This window comes from Saccopteryx bilineata, chromosome 10, assembly GCF_036850765.1.
Source record: "Saccopteryx bilineata isolate mSacBil1 chromosome 10, mSacBil1_pri_phased_curated, whole genome shotgun sequence".
NCBI lineage: Eukaryota > Metazoa > Chordata > Mammalia > Chiroptera > Emballonuridae > Saccopteryx > Saccopteryx bilineata.
In genome coordinates, this window is record NC_089499.1 from 56,915,592 (window position 1) to 56,929,956 (window position 14,365).

Sequence of the window (14,365 nt, forward strand, 5' to 3'; positions counted from 1 at the left end):
AAATGTGGTCTCTTTCAAAATATTTTATTGTACTGTACATAAAGATGAATATGCTGGACAAAGGGATGATTCACATCCTGGATGGGAGGGAGCAAGACAGCTCGAGATTCCATCACAATACTCTGAATGGCATGCCATTTAGATTTAGGCCTGACTAGGCGGTGGTGCAGTGGATAGAGCATCAGTCTGGGATGCTGAGGAACCAGGATCGAAAACCCGTGGTTGCCAGCTTGAGTGCAGGCTCATACGGCTTGAGTGCAAGCTCATACGGCTTGAGTGCAGACTCACCAGCTTGAGTGTGGGGTCACCTGCTTTAGCATAGGATCATAGATATGATCCCATGGTAACTGGCTTGAGCCCAAATCGCTGGCTTGAACCCAAGGTCACTTGAGCAAGGGGTCACTCACTCTGCTGGAGCCCCCCCCCTCCCCCCGGTCAAGGCACATATGAGAAAGCAGTCAAAGAACAACTAAGATGTCACAATGAAGAATTGATGCTTCTCATCTCTCTCCCTTCCAGCCTGTCTGTCCCTGTCTGACCCTCTCTCTTGCTAAACAAAAAAACAACAAAAAACTTATGCATTATTTCTGGAATTTTCCATTTAATATTTTTGGACCACAGTTGATCATAAGTACCTAAAAATCACAGAAAGTGAAACCACAGATAAAGGGGGACTACTGTATATCTATACAATGGAATATTGTTCAACCATAAAAGGGAATGAAGAAACTGATATATGCTACTACACAGATAAAGCTTGAAAATATATGCTAGTGAAAGTAGATAGTCACAAAATACCATATATTTTGTATGATTTCATTAAATGAAACATCTATAATAGGCAGAAAATTTTTTCTTTTGCTATAAAGGATATTAATGTAACAGTGGAATTTAAATAAGGTCTATAGACAGATTAGATAAGTGTTTTATCATATGATATTTTTCTTTCTGACTGGCTCACTTAACATAATAGTTTCCAGGTCCATTCATGCAATTGCAAAAGGTAAGATTTCCTTCTTTTTCACAGCCACGTAGTATCCTATTGTGTATAATATGTACCATTGCTTTTTAATCCACTCGTCCACTGATAAACATTTGGGCTGTTTCCAGATCATGGCTATTGTAAACAATGCTGCCATTAACATGGGGATGCATTTCTTCTTTTGAATCAGTGATATGGTGTTCTTAGGATAAATTCTTAAAAGTGGGATGGCTGGGTCAAAAGGCAGTTCTACTTTAAATTTTTTGAGGAATCTCCATACTGTTTTCCACAGAAGCTGCACCAGTCTGCATTCCCACCAGCAGTGCAGGAGGGTTCCCTTTTCTCCACATCCTTGTCAGCACTTATTAATAGTGTTTTGTTAATGACCGCCAATCAGACTGGTGTGAGTTGATATCTCATTGTGGTTTTAATTTGCATTTCTCTAATGATTAGTGATGTTGAACATTTTTTCATCTGCCTATTGGTCATCTGTATGTCCTCTTTGGAGAAGTGTCTATTCATTTCTTTTGCCCATTTTTGATTGGATTGTTTATCTTCCTGGTGTTGAGTTTTACAAGTTCTTTATAAATTTTGGTTACTAACCCCTTATCAGATGTATTGTTGAATATGTTCTCCCATTGTGTGGTTTGTCTTTTTATTCCGTTCATATTGTCTTTAACTGTGCAAAAGCTTTTTAGTTTGATGTAGTCCCATTTGTTTATCCTGTCCTTTATTTCACTTGCGTGTGGAGATAAATCAGCTAATATATTGCTGTGAGAGATGTCGGAGAGCTTACTGCCTATGTTTTCTTCTAAGATGCTTATGGTTTCACGACTTACATTAAAGCCTTTTATCCATTTTGAGTTTATTTTTGTGAATGGTGTAAGTTGGTGGTCTAGTTTCACTTTTTTTGCAGGTAGCTTGTCCAATTTTCCCAACACCATTTGTTAAAGAGGCTATCTTTACTTCATTGTATGCTCTTACCTCCTTTGTCAAATATCAATTGTCCATAAAGGTATGGGTTTATTTCTGGGTTCTCTGACCTGTTCCATTGATCTATATGCGTGTTCTTATGCCAGTACCAAGCTGTTTTGAGTACAATGGCCTTGTAGTATAACTCGATATCAGGAAGTGTGATACCACCCACTTTATTCTTCTTTTTCAAGATTGCTGAGGCTATTCATGTTTTTTTTTTTGTTACATATAAATTTTTGGAATATTTTTTCTATATCTTTGAAGTATGTCATTGGTATTCAGAGAAGGGAAAGAGATTGGTGAAATTATATATACATAACATAGCATTATAGAAAGCAGAAAAGCAAATCCTGGAGGGAAGGGGGAGGGCATTGGGAGGAGGGGGACAAGGGGGATGTTGAGGGGAACACAAGGATGGGGGGATGTATTTGGTGGGACACTAGAATCTATGTAAACATAATAAATTAAAATCAATTTTGAAAGAAAGTGTTTTATCAGTGTTAATTTCCTCATTTTGATCACTGTACAGTTGTTATGTAAGGAAATATTCTTGTTTTTAGGAAATATGCCAAAGAATTTATAGGTAAAAGAACATCATGTCTATAATTTCCTCATAAATAAAAAATTATTTTACATATAAAAAAGAGCATAATAAAGCAAAAGTGGGGAAAAGGTGAGAAGTATTCAGGAACTCTATACTATATTTGTAACTTTTCTGTTAGCTTAATATTATTTTGAAATAAATAAATTAAAATAATATTCATATATCATTTATTATTAACTTGGTAGAGAAGCAACTGTTTTTCTAGGAACTTAAGGTTTTATTGTTGTTATTATTACTATTGAAAAAGTAAAATATAAATCTCCAAAAGGCCCTGGCCAGTAGGCCCAGTGGTAGAGTGTCGGCCCAGCATGTGGAAGTCCCAGGTTCAATTCCCAGTCAGGGCACACAGGAGAAGTACCCATCTGCTTCTCCATCCCTCCTCCACTCCCTTCTCTCTCTCTCTTTCTCTCTCTCTCTCTCTTCTTCTCCCCTCCTGCAGGCATGGCTTGATTAGAATGAGTTGGCCCCGGGCACTGAGGATGGCTCCATGGCCTCTGCCTCAGGCACTAAAAAATGCTTCCAGATGCAACAGCTCAGGGCCCCAGGTGGGCAAAGCATTGCCCCCTAGTGGGCTTGCCAGGTGGATCCTGGTTGGGGTGCATGTGAGAGTCTATCTCTGCCTCCCTTCCTCTTACAAAAAAATTTTAAATAAATAAATAAATAAATCTCCAAAAAGAACAACCAGTCAAAAAATGTTCAGGCATTTCTACTACTCTAAAAATTTTCATAATGCAGATCTGACTCAAAACAACTGATTTACTGGGGAATAATTTGCATGATGTGAACTATGATTGATTATCACAACCAGGAATTAGCCAGGGAAAATAGGAAAAGAATAGTGGCCTTGAGGCACAGGACAATCAGGAGTAACTGTTACTACAAGGGGTTGGCTGTGCTTCTGAGCTCAGTGGTACTGTTAAGTGAAAAATACAGGCTACAAAACTGTATATAGTATAATCCTTTTTGCTTTTTAAAAAAAGCTATGGTGCCCTGGCCAGTGGTGCAGTGGATAGAGCTCCAATGTCGCTGGTTTGATCCAAAGATCACTAGCTCAACCCCAAGGTCTTGGGCTCAATCATGAGGGTGCCAACTTGACTCCAAGAGCACTAGCTCGATCCTGAGGGCACCTGTTCAAGGCCCAGTCAGGGCATGTAAGAGAAACAATCAATGGGTGCACAACTAAGTGTAATAACAACTTGATGCTTCTCTCTCTCTCCCTGCCCCTTACTTTCTCAAAAAAACAAACAAACTATGATATGGATATGATGGGTGTGTATATAGACAGCAAAACTACAGACATATGTGTAAGAGGATGAAAGGGAGTATAGAACAGTGGTTAAGAGCACGGTCTCTGGAATCAGACTGACTGCACTGAAGACCCACTGTTCAGCAAGTTGTTAACAACATGACCTTGGAACTCATTTAATCTGTCTGCGCATCAGAGTCCTCATCTGTAAAATGGGGATACCAGTACCAACTTCACTGCATTGTTGGGATTTAAACAACTTAACAAATGTAAGGGTACTTAGAACACTGTGCCGCACTTTTTAAAGTGTTACTACTACTACTGCTTATAGAATGACAGAACAAAACCTAGAATCACTGAGTGCTAAGATTATACTGATCTTTTAATAATATCTGTATGTTCCACAATATTTACATATTATTAACTTTCTATTCAGATAAGGAAAGACAATAAATAATTTTTATTTTTATTTTTTTTGTATTTTTCTGAAGCTGGAAACGGGGAGAGACAGCCAGACAGACTCCTGCATGCGCCCGATCAGGATACACCCGGCACGCCCACCAGGGCGACGCTCTGCCCACCAGTGGGCGATGCTCTGCCCATCCTGGGCGTCGCTCTGCCAGGACCAGAGCCACTCTAGCGCCTGGGGCAGAGGCCAAGGAGCCTTCCCCAGCGCCCGGGCCATCTTTGCTCCAATGGAGCCTTGGCTGCGGGAGGGGAAGAGAGAGGAAGGGGGGGGGAGAAGCAAATAGGCGCTTCTCCTATGTGCCCTGGCCGGGAATCGAACCCGGGTCCTCCGCACGCCAGGCCGACGCTCTACCGCTGAGCCAACCGGCCAGGGCCGACAATAAATAATTTTTAAAAATTAGTACAGAAGGCCCTGGCCGGTTGGCTCAGCGGTAGAGCATCGGCCTAGCGTGCGGAGGACCCGGGTTCGATTCCCAGCCAGGGCACACAGGAGAAGCGCTCATTTGCTTCTCCACCCTTCCACCGCGCTTTCCTCTCTGTCTCTCCCTTCCCCTCCCGCAGCCAAGGCTCCATTGGAGCAAAGATGGCCCGGGTGCTGGGGATGGCTCTGTGGCCTCTGCCTCAGGCGCTAGAGTGGCTCTGGTCGCAACATGGCGACGCCCAGGATGGGCAGAGCATCGCCCCCTGGTGGGCAGAGCATTGCCCCTGGTGGGCGTGCCAGGTGGATCCCGGTCGGGCGCATGCAGGAGTCTGTCTGACTGTCTCTCCCTGTTTCCAGCTTCAGAAAAAAAATGAAAGAAAAAAAAAATTAGTACAGAGCCCTGCCCTATTGTCTCAGTGCATAGAGTGTCAGCCCGGCATACAGAAGTCTCAGATTCAATCCCCAATCAGGGAACACATGAGAAGTGACCATCTGTTTCTCTTGCCCTCCCTCTCCCCCTTCTCTTTCTCTTCTCCTCTTGCAGACAGTGATTTGACTGGTTCAAGTGTCAGCCTCAGGCTCTGAGGATAGCTCAGCTTATTTGACCATCAGCCCCAGATTGCCAGGTGGATCCCAGTCGAGGTGCATGTGGGAGTCTGTCTCACCATCTCCCCTCCTCTCACTTAAAATAAATAAAGTAAAAATAAAAATTAGTATAGAATTGTTTGTGTTATATAGGTATGCTTTATTGTTACTTTCAAATCTGGGAACATACATAATGAATTAATATCTCAAAAAGAAAAAATTTAAGTATAATATATAGTTAACTTTAAGCAGAAAAGTCAGGCAAGTTAAACTAAAATATATTCAAAACAAAATTCTATAGTGTCCTAATAGAAATCCAAATAATAGCCAAAACAATCTTGAAAAAGAGTGAAGTTGGAGGACTCACACTTTGTGTTTTCAAAGCTTACTACAAAGCTACATAATCAAGACAGTGTGGTACAGACATAAGGAAAGACATAATTGAGAGTCTAGAAATAAACCTTTACATTACAGTCAATTGATTTTTTTCTTTCTTTTTTTTTGACAGAGAGAGTCAGAGAGAGGGACAGATAGGGACAGACAGGGAGAGAGATGAGAAGCATCAATTTTTTGTTGTGATACCTTAGTTGTTCAATAATTGCTTTTTCATATGTGCCTTGATGAAGAGGGGTGTTACAGCACAGTAAGTGATCCCTTTCTCAAGCCAGCAACCTTGGATTCAAGGCAGTGATCTCAGGCTTCAAGACAGAGACCTTTGGGTTCAAGCCAGCAACCATGGGGTCATGTCTATGATCTCATGCTCAAGCCATTGACCTCATGCTCAAGTTGGGGAGCCTCCACTCAAGCTGGATGAGCCCATGCTCAAGCCGGCGACATCAGAGTTTTGAATCTGGGTCATCTGCATCCCAGTCTGAGGCTCTATCCACTGCGCCACCTCCTGGTCAGGCTACAGTCAATTGATTTTCAACAGGGGTGCTAAGACAATTTAACAAATGATGGTAAGACAACAGGATATCCATATGCAAAAGAATGAAGTTGGAGCCCTTCCTTATACGATACAAAATATTAACTAAAAATGGGTTACAGATCTAATTGTGTTTAAAAAACAAGACTCTTAGGTCCTTTCCAGTGGCTCAGTGGTAGAGCATCAGCCCAATGTGTGGATGTCCCAGATTCAATTCCCTATCAGGGCACACAAAAGAAGTGACCATCTGCTTCTCTGCCCCTTCCTCCATTATTTCTCTCTCTCTCTTCCCCTCCCTCAGCAATGGCCTGATTGGTTTGAGCGCATTGGCCCCAGGCGCTGAGGATGGCTCCATGGAGCCTCCACCTCAGGAGCTAAAAAAAAGCTCAGTTGTGAGCATGGCCCCAGATGGGCAGAGCATCAGCCCCAGACACGGGTTGCCAGGTGGATCCTGGTGGGGGCATATGCGGGAGTCTCTCTCTATTTCCACTCTTCTTACTTGGAAAAGAAAAAATAATAATAATAAAAAAGAACTTTGGCTCTGGCCAGTTGGCTCAGTGGTAGAATGTTGGCCTCGTGTGTGAATGTTCCAGGTTCAATTTCCAGTCAGGGCAAACAGGAGAACCACCCACCTGCTTCTCCATCACCCCTCTTGCTTCTCTCTCTCTCTCTCTCTCTTTTATCCCTTCCTGCAGCCATAGCTAGATTGGAGCAAGGTGGCCCCTGGCACTGAGGATGGCTCCATGGCCTTCTCCTCAGGCACTAGGAAGAGCTTGGTTGCAGAGCAATGCTCCAGAGGGGCACAGCATCACCCCTGGTGGGTTTTCCAGGTGGATCCCAGTCAGGGTGTATGTAGGAATCTGTCTCTCTGCCTCCCCTCCTCTCACTCAATAAAATAAATTAAATAAATAAATAAATAAAACTTTTAGAAGAAAACATAGGAATAAATCTTTGTGATCTTAGATTAGGGATAGTCTTCTTCGATACAACACCAAGCGACAAAAAACGAAATAGATATATTAAATTTTAACAGAATTAAAGCATTCTGTGATACAGGCAATGCTTTTAGAAACTGAAAAACAATCATAGAATAGGAAAAATAGTTTGCAAATCATGTACCTGATAAAGGATTTATATCCAGAATATATAAGAACTCTTACAACTCAACAATAAAAAGATAAATGACATTGCTTAACTGCTGGTGGTACAGTGGATAGTATGTTGACCTGGCATGCAAGGTCCCAGGTTCGAATGCCGAGGTCACTGGCTCGAGTGCAGGATCATCAACATGATCCCAAGGTCACTGGCTTGAGCAAGGGGTCATTGGCTCAGCTTGAGCCTTCTCCTCCACCCATCAAGGCATGTACGAGAAGTGATCAATGAACAACTAAAGTGACAGTTACAAGTTGATGCTTCTCATCTCTCTTTCTTCCTGTCTCTCTCTCTCTCTTGCAAAAAAATAAAAAGATAAATAACAATTTAAAAATGTGTAAAAGATCGAAATAGACATGTCTCCAGATATACAATGGCTAACAGGTACATGAAAGATTCTCCATGTTCCTTATCCACTAGGGAAAAGCAAATAAAAATCATGAGAAACTACTCCTCACCAATTTGAATGGCTATAATCAAAATGATGACAATAACAAGAGTTGACAAGGATGTGGACAAATTAGAACCCTCACACATTACTAGTGGGAATGTAAAATGATGAAGTTATTTTGAAAAACAGTCTGCCCATTCTTCAAAATGTTAAATATAGATTTTCCCTATGATTCAGAAATTCCCACTCTCAGGTACATACCCCCCCAAAATGAAAATATGTCCACATAAAAACTTGTACATGAACATTCACAACAACATTATTCGTAGTAGCCAAACAGTGAAAATAATCTAAACGTCCAAAAGCTGATGAACAAATAAACAAAACATGGTATAGCCATACAATGGACTACTTTTGGTTATATAAATGAAGTATGTAATATATGGATTATGTATTATGCTAAATCAAAGAAGCTAATCACAAAAGACCACTTATTTCATATGATTCCATTTAAATAAAATATACAGAATAGAAAAAACTATACAGACAAATACTCATGGTTAGTTAGGGGTGGAGAGCTTTGGGAAAAATGGAAAGTAGACTGCCAATAGGTACAATGTTTGTTTTGGGGTAATTAAATGTTCTAACATTGGTTGTGGTAATGGTGGTATAACTGACTAAAAACCATTGAATTGTACATTTTAAATAGGTAAAATGTAGAGTATGTTAATTATATTTCAAAAGGCTGTTAAAAAAATTGTATAGCATAAGTAGCTGACACAGCTAACAGGACACTCACCTCTCTCTCCAATTCATCGTCCTCTTCTAAAATATCATACACCTGCTCCAAAAGCTGAAGTCCCAGACCCCGGACTACATCAGCTCTCAAGATTTCAACTACTCTTCTGATCTTTTCAGAACCTGGCATGATACCTAAAAAGTAATAACGAAGACAGGAAAGAAATAAATACTCTCACCACTCCAATAATAAGAATGCAATGTTTTTTTTAAAATTTAGTCACGTTAAGATTCCTTTTACTTTGAATGATTTCCTGTTTTTTTGTTTGTTTGTTTTAGAGAGAGAGAGAGAGAGAGAGACAGATAGGGACAGACAGACAGGAATGGAGAGAGCATCAATTCTTTGTTGCTGCACTTCAGTGGTTCACTGATTGCTTCCTCATATGTGCCTTGACCAGGCGTCTCTAGCCAAGCCAGTGATCCTTTGCTCAAGCCAGCGACCTCAGGCTCAAGCCAGCAATCTTGGGCTTCAAGCCAGTGACCTTTGGGCTCAAGCCAGCAAACATGGGGTCATGTCTATGATCCCACAATCAAGCCAGCAACATCATGCTAACGCTGGATGAACACACGCTCAAGCTGGTGATCTCGAAGTTTCAAATCTGGGTCTGCAGCATCCCAGGCCAATGCCCTATCCACTGCGCCACTGCCTGATCAGGCTACTTCATGCATTTTTAATGACTAAATGTATTTAAGCCTGTCCTGTGGTGGTACAGTGGATAGAGTATTGACCTGGAATGCTGAGGTCTCTGGTTCAAAACGTGGCGCTTGTCTGGTCAAGGCACATACGAGAAGTAACGTACGAAGATGCTTCCTGCTCCCCCACCCCTGCTTTTCTCTCTCTCTAAAGTCAATAAATAAAATCTTTAAAAAATAAATAAAATGTATGTAAACATACCTCAGAGATATTGCAAGTTTGGTTCCAGACTACAACAATAGGTGAGTCACATGAATTTTTGGGTTTCCCAGTGCATATAAAAGTTATATTTACACTATACTGGAATATATTAAGTGTGCAATAGCATTGTTTTTTTAAAATGTATATACTTTAATTGGAAAATACTTTATTGCTAAAAAATGTTAACCATCTGAGCCTGTTGGAAAAATGGCACCAACAGACTTGCTGAATGCAGGGTTGCCACAAACATTCAATTTGTAAAAAACACAGTATCTGCAAAATGTAATAAAGTGAAGTACAATAAAACAAGGCATGACTATATATGAATTTATGCTTGATGTCTCATTACCACCTCCTAAACCTAAAAAACAACTGTGTAATCTGAAGAAAATCTATGTGAAAAATCCCAACATATATTTATTTTTAAAAATCAATTTTCATGCAACTTTTCAGGAACATAACTGTTACATAAAACAAGATATAGCTTTTATGGAGCTATCCAATAAACATATGCTCCCCAGGTTGCTATAAAAGAATAAACTGATCACCTAAAGGTAGCTCTTTAAAATGGAATTCCTCTGCCTGTTCTGCAACTTTCCCATGAAGTATCAGTGTGTCCTGATACTTCTGATGAAGTTTAAATTCTGACACTGGTTCTGGTACTGGGAGATCTTCACAGGTCTCTTTAGAGTCCAACTTTAGGGTCTGAGTCATCAATTGTACCAAATCACTCATTTCACTTGAATGACCTTTCCTGGAAAAAAAAAATTCTCTTAGTTATTTAATTGGCTTCATGAAAACTTTCCATTAAAAAATTAGATGCCAGGCCCTGGCCAGGTGGCTCAATGGATAGAGTGTCATGATGGCACACTGAGGTCGCGGGTTTGATCCCGGTCAGGGCACATACAAGAAGCAACCAATGAGTGTACAACTAAATGGAACTAAGTGGAAAAGTGAGTTGATGCTTTTCTCTCCCTCTCTCTCACTTTCTTCTCCTTACCCTGTCTCTCTCTTCCCCCTTCCTCTCTCTCTCTCAAATCAATGGAAAAAAATTTGATATCAAATGACCAAATGGCCTCTAAGAAGTTCTGCTTCCAAATGGTCAAGTAAGCTCCTACAGAAAGATCCTTCCAAAAGTAACAAGTACAAACACTGAACAGAATACAAAAATCAACTATATGAAGGCACTGGAGAATGTACAAAATCTGCAAGCAGAATCTGGAGGAAAGTCAACACCTTTCAGCTTAAGGGAAGGCCATAGGTACTAAAGTATAACAGAAAACCCACATTCTTTCTGGCCTGCAGAACCAAAGGACACAGTTCAAGACAACTACTACCACTAGGAAGTGAGAGAGGAATCTAGGAAAGGGAAGAACAACAGAGATGAATTCCCAGATTCTGTGTATAAATTCTGTCCAACTACTTCTATTTTTAAAAGATTTTATTTATTCACTTTAGAGAGAAGAGAGGAGGGGAGAGAGAGAGAAAGGGGCGAAAACAGGAAGCATCAACTCCCATGTGGATTGACCAGGCAAGCCAGGGTTTCGAACCAGCGACCTCAGCATTCCAGGTTGATGCTTTATCCACTGCACCACCACAGGTCAGGCCCAATGATTTTTAAGTAACTTAACTACTTTCAAGCACAAAGCTCAAGAATATTTAAAGAAATATAAAAATAGCCCTGGCCGGTTGGCTCAGTGGTAGAGCATCGGCCTGGCGTGCAGAAGTCCCGGGTTCGATTCCTAGCCAGGGCACACAGGAGAAGCGCCCATCTGCTTCTCCACCCCTCCCCCTCTCCTTCCTCTCTGTCTCTCTCTTCCCCTCCGGCAGCCGAGGCTCCATTGGAGCAAAGATGGCCCGGGCACTGGGGATGGCTCCTTGGTCTCTGCCCCAGGCGCTAGAGTGGCTCTGGTCGCAACAGAGCATCGCCCCCTGGTGGGCAGAGCGTCGCGCCCTGGTGGGCGTGCTGGGTGGATCCCGGTCGGGCGCATGTGGGAGTCTGTCTGACTGTCTCTCCCTGTTCCCAACTTCAGGAAAAAAAAAAAAAAAGAAATATAAAATATCACCTCCTGGCCCTGGCTGCATGGCTCAAGCATCGACCCATAAGGCCAGAGGTCACAGGTTCAACCCCCAGTCAGGGCATGTACAAGAAGCAATCAATTAGTACACAACTAAATGAAACAACAAGCTGATGCCTCTCTCTCTCTTTCTCTTTCCCTCTCTCTCTCTCCTTTCCTCCAACCCCTCTTTCTCACCCTAGTCCTCTCTCTCTCAAGTCAATGGGAAAAAAAGGTGTTTTTGACAGAGACAGAGAGAGTCAGAGAGAGGGACAGATAAGGACTGACAGGAAGGGAGAGAGATGAGAAGCATCAATTTTTCGTTGTAACTCCTTAGTTGTTCATTGATTGCTTTCTCATATGTGCCTTAACTGAGGGGCTACAGCAGAGCAAGTGACCCCTTGCTCAAGCCAGTGACCTTGGGCTCAAGCCAGCGACCTTGGGCTTCAAGCCAGCAACCTTGGGTTCGAGCCAGCGACCATGGGGTCATGTCTATGATCCCATGCTCAAGCCAGCAACCCCACGCTCAAGTTGGGTGAGCCTGTGCTCAAGCCGATGAGCCCATGCTCAATCCGGCGACCTTGGGTCTCGAACCTGGGCCCTCCACATCCCAGTCCAAAACTCTATCCGCTGCGCCACTGCCTGAACAGGTTGGAAATTTTTTTTAAAAATTAAAAATACCACTTTCTAATGAGAGAAAATTGACAACATCTGTAATCCAGTCAAAAATACCAAACATGCAAAGAAGCAGGAAAATAGCACACATTTGTAAAGAAAAAAAAAAGCAGGTAATAAAAAGACCCAGAAGTTACACAGGTGATAGAATTAGTAAAGATATTAAAGCTAATATAAATAATAATTATAAAGTTATTATAAAAATATTCCATATGTCCTTGGTCCTGGCCGGCCCAGGGTGCAGATGTCCTGCATTCGATCCCTGGTCAGGGCACATATGAGAAGAAACCATCTGCTTCTCTCCCCCTCCCTCTCCCCCTTCTCTCTTTCTTCTCCTCTGTGAGGTACTGAGGATAGCTTGGTTGATTCAAACATTGGCCCCAGACGAGTGTTGGGTGGATCCCGGTCAGGGCACATGCAGGAAACTGTCTCACTAGCTCTCCCTACCTCTCACTTAAAAAAACAAAACAAAACCACATGGCCAAAGTAGAGAAAGGTTCTAAATATTAAGGAGAAGCATGAAAGATATAAAAGAAGACCCAAATTGAACTCCTAGAAATGAAAAGTAGAATGTATTAAATACATTGTATGGGATTAACAGACTAGAGACCACAGAAGATTACTGAACTCAAAGACATAGCAATAGAATCTATGAAAAATAAAACAGAAAAAAAGTCTGAAAAATTAACACCATCAGTGAGCTTTGGGACACCTTTAAGTAATTAATATACCTATAATTAGAATTTTCAAAGAGGTAGTAGGGGTCCAAAAAATATTTGAAAATATAATGGCCAAAGATTCAGGGAGTTATAAACCCAGATATCTAAAAGACACTGTGGCCTGGTGGGGTAACTGTTGGTGAGAGCACAGTCCTGGGGTTGCTGGTGCAAGCCCTAGTCAGAGCACACACAGTAACAGACCTGTTCCTCTCCCTCTTTTCATCCTTCTCTCTCTCTCTTTCTCTCTTACCCCTTCCTCTTCCTCTCTTCTTTCCTCTCTCTCTCAAATCAATAAATTCAAAAAAAATTATTTTAAACCCAAAGAACAAAGAACAGTTTTATCTATTTATCTATCTATCTATCTATTTATTTATTTATTTTTACAGGGACAAAGAGAGAGTCCGAGAGAGGGATAGATAGGGACAGACAGACAGGAACGCAGAGAGATGAGAAGCATCAATCATCAGTTTTTCGTTGCGACACCTTAGTTGTTCATTGATTGCTTTCTCATATGTGCCTTGACCATGGGCCTTCAGCAGACCAAGTGACCCCTTGCTCGAGACAGCGACCTTGGGTCCAAGCTGGTGAGCTTTTTGCTTAAACCAGATGAGCCCACGCTCAAGCTGGCAACCTCGGGGTCTCGAACCTGGGTCCTTCTACATCCCAGTCCTATGCTCTATCTACTGTGCCACCGCCTGGTCAGGCCGAAGAACAGTCTAAAAGAAAAAAACAAAAAAGAAAGCTTGACTAGTGGTGGTACAGTGGATAGAGCATCGACCTAGGACTGTGAGTTTCCAGGTTCGAAACCCCAAGGTTGTTGGTGTGAGGGTGGGCTCACCAGCTTGAAAACAGACTTACCAACTTGAGCAAGAGATCATCAACTTGATCCCAAGGTCACTGTCTTGAGCCCAAAAGTCACTGGCTTGAACAAGGGGTCACTGGCTCAGCTGGAGTCCCCCGTTAAGGTACATATAGAAGCAATCAATGAACAATGAAAGTGACACGGTTGATGCTTCTCATCCCTCTCCCTTCCTATCTTTTTTGCCTGTCTGTCTTTCTCTCTCACTAAAAAAAGAAAAAAAGAAGACATTTATAAAAAGTCTGAATGAAAATCAGATCTGTTCATTAGAAGAGGTATTTTAAGCACTAACATATATCAAAAACTACTTTTAATGCTATTGATGACAATACTACAGGTCTGAATACTACTATAAATATACATTTAGAATTAATTTAAACAGAAATAGTTGATGAAGGGAGATAGAAAAACAGGACTCACCCTTCCCTGGAATCACCATCTGATTTATCAGTTGAACTTGTAGAAGAACTTAACTCCTCCTCAGAGAAACAATGAGTGAGTTTCCTTTTCTATTAATGTTTGGAAAAACAAAACTCCATGTGACAACACAACCAGAATGCAATACATGAAAAAGCCTTAGACGCAATGTGCTATAGTGTGCATTTAGGTCTAA

At 41.5% G+C, this 14,365-nt stretch overlaps 1 protein-coding gene across 3 annotated transcripts in view; it reads right to left on the minus strand.

The window, feature by feature from the left end:
• The window catches only part of NEK4 (NIMA related kinase 4), a 60,534-nt gene that overhangs the window by 10,819 nt on the left and 35,350 nt on the right, over positions 1 to 14,365 (minus strand). For 2 of the 3 annotated variants that reach the window (XM_066245248.1, XM_066245247.1), the window contains 3 exons: positions 14,173 to 14,261; positions 9,991 to 10,196; positions 8,549 to 8,682 (listed from right to left, as the gene is read on the minus strand). In XM_066245248.1, the coding sequence (XP_066101345.1) occupies positions 8,549 to 8,682; positions 9,991 to 10,196; positions 14,173 to 14,261 (429 nt within the window). The remainder of the gene's footprint in view (positions 1 to 8,548; positions 8,683 to 9,990; positions 10,197 to 14,172; positions 14,262 to 14,365) is intronic. The other variant, XR_010727311.1, reaches the window with a different exon arrangement.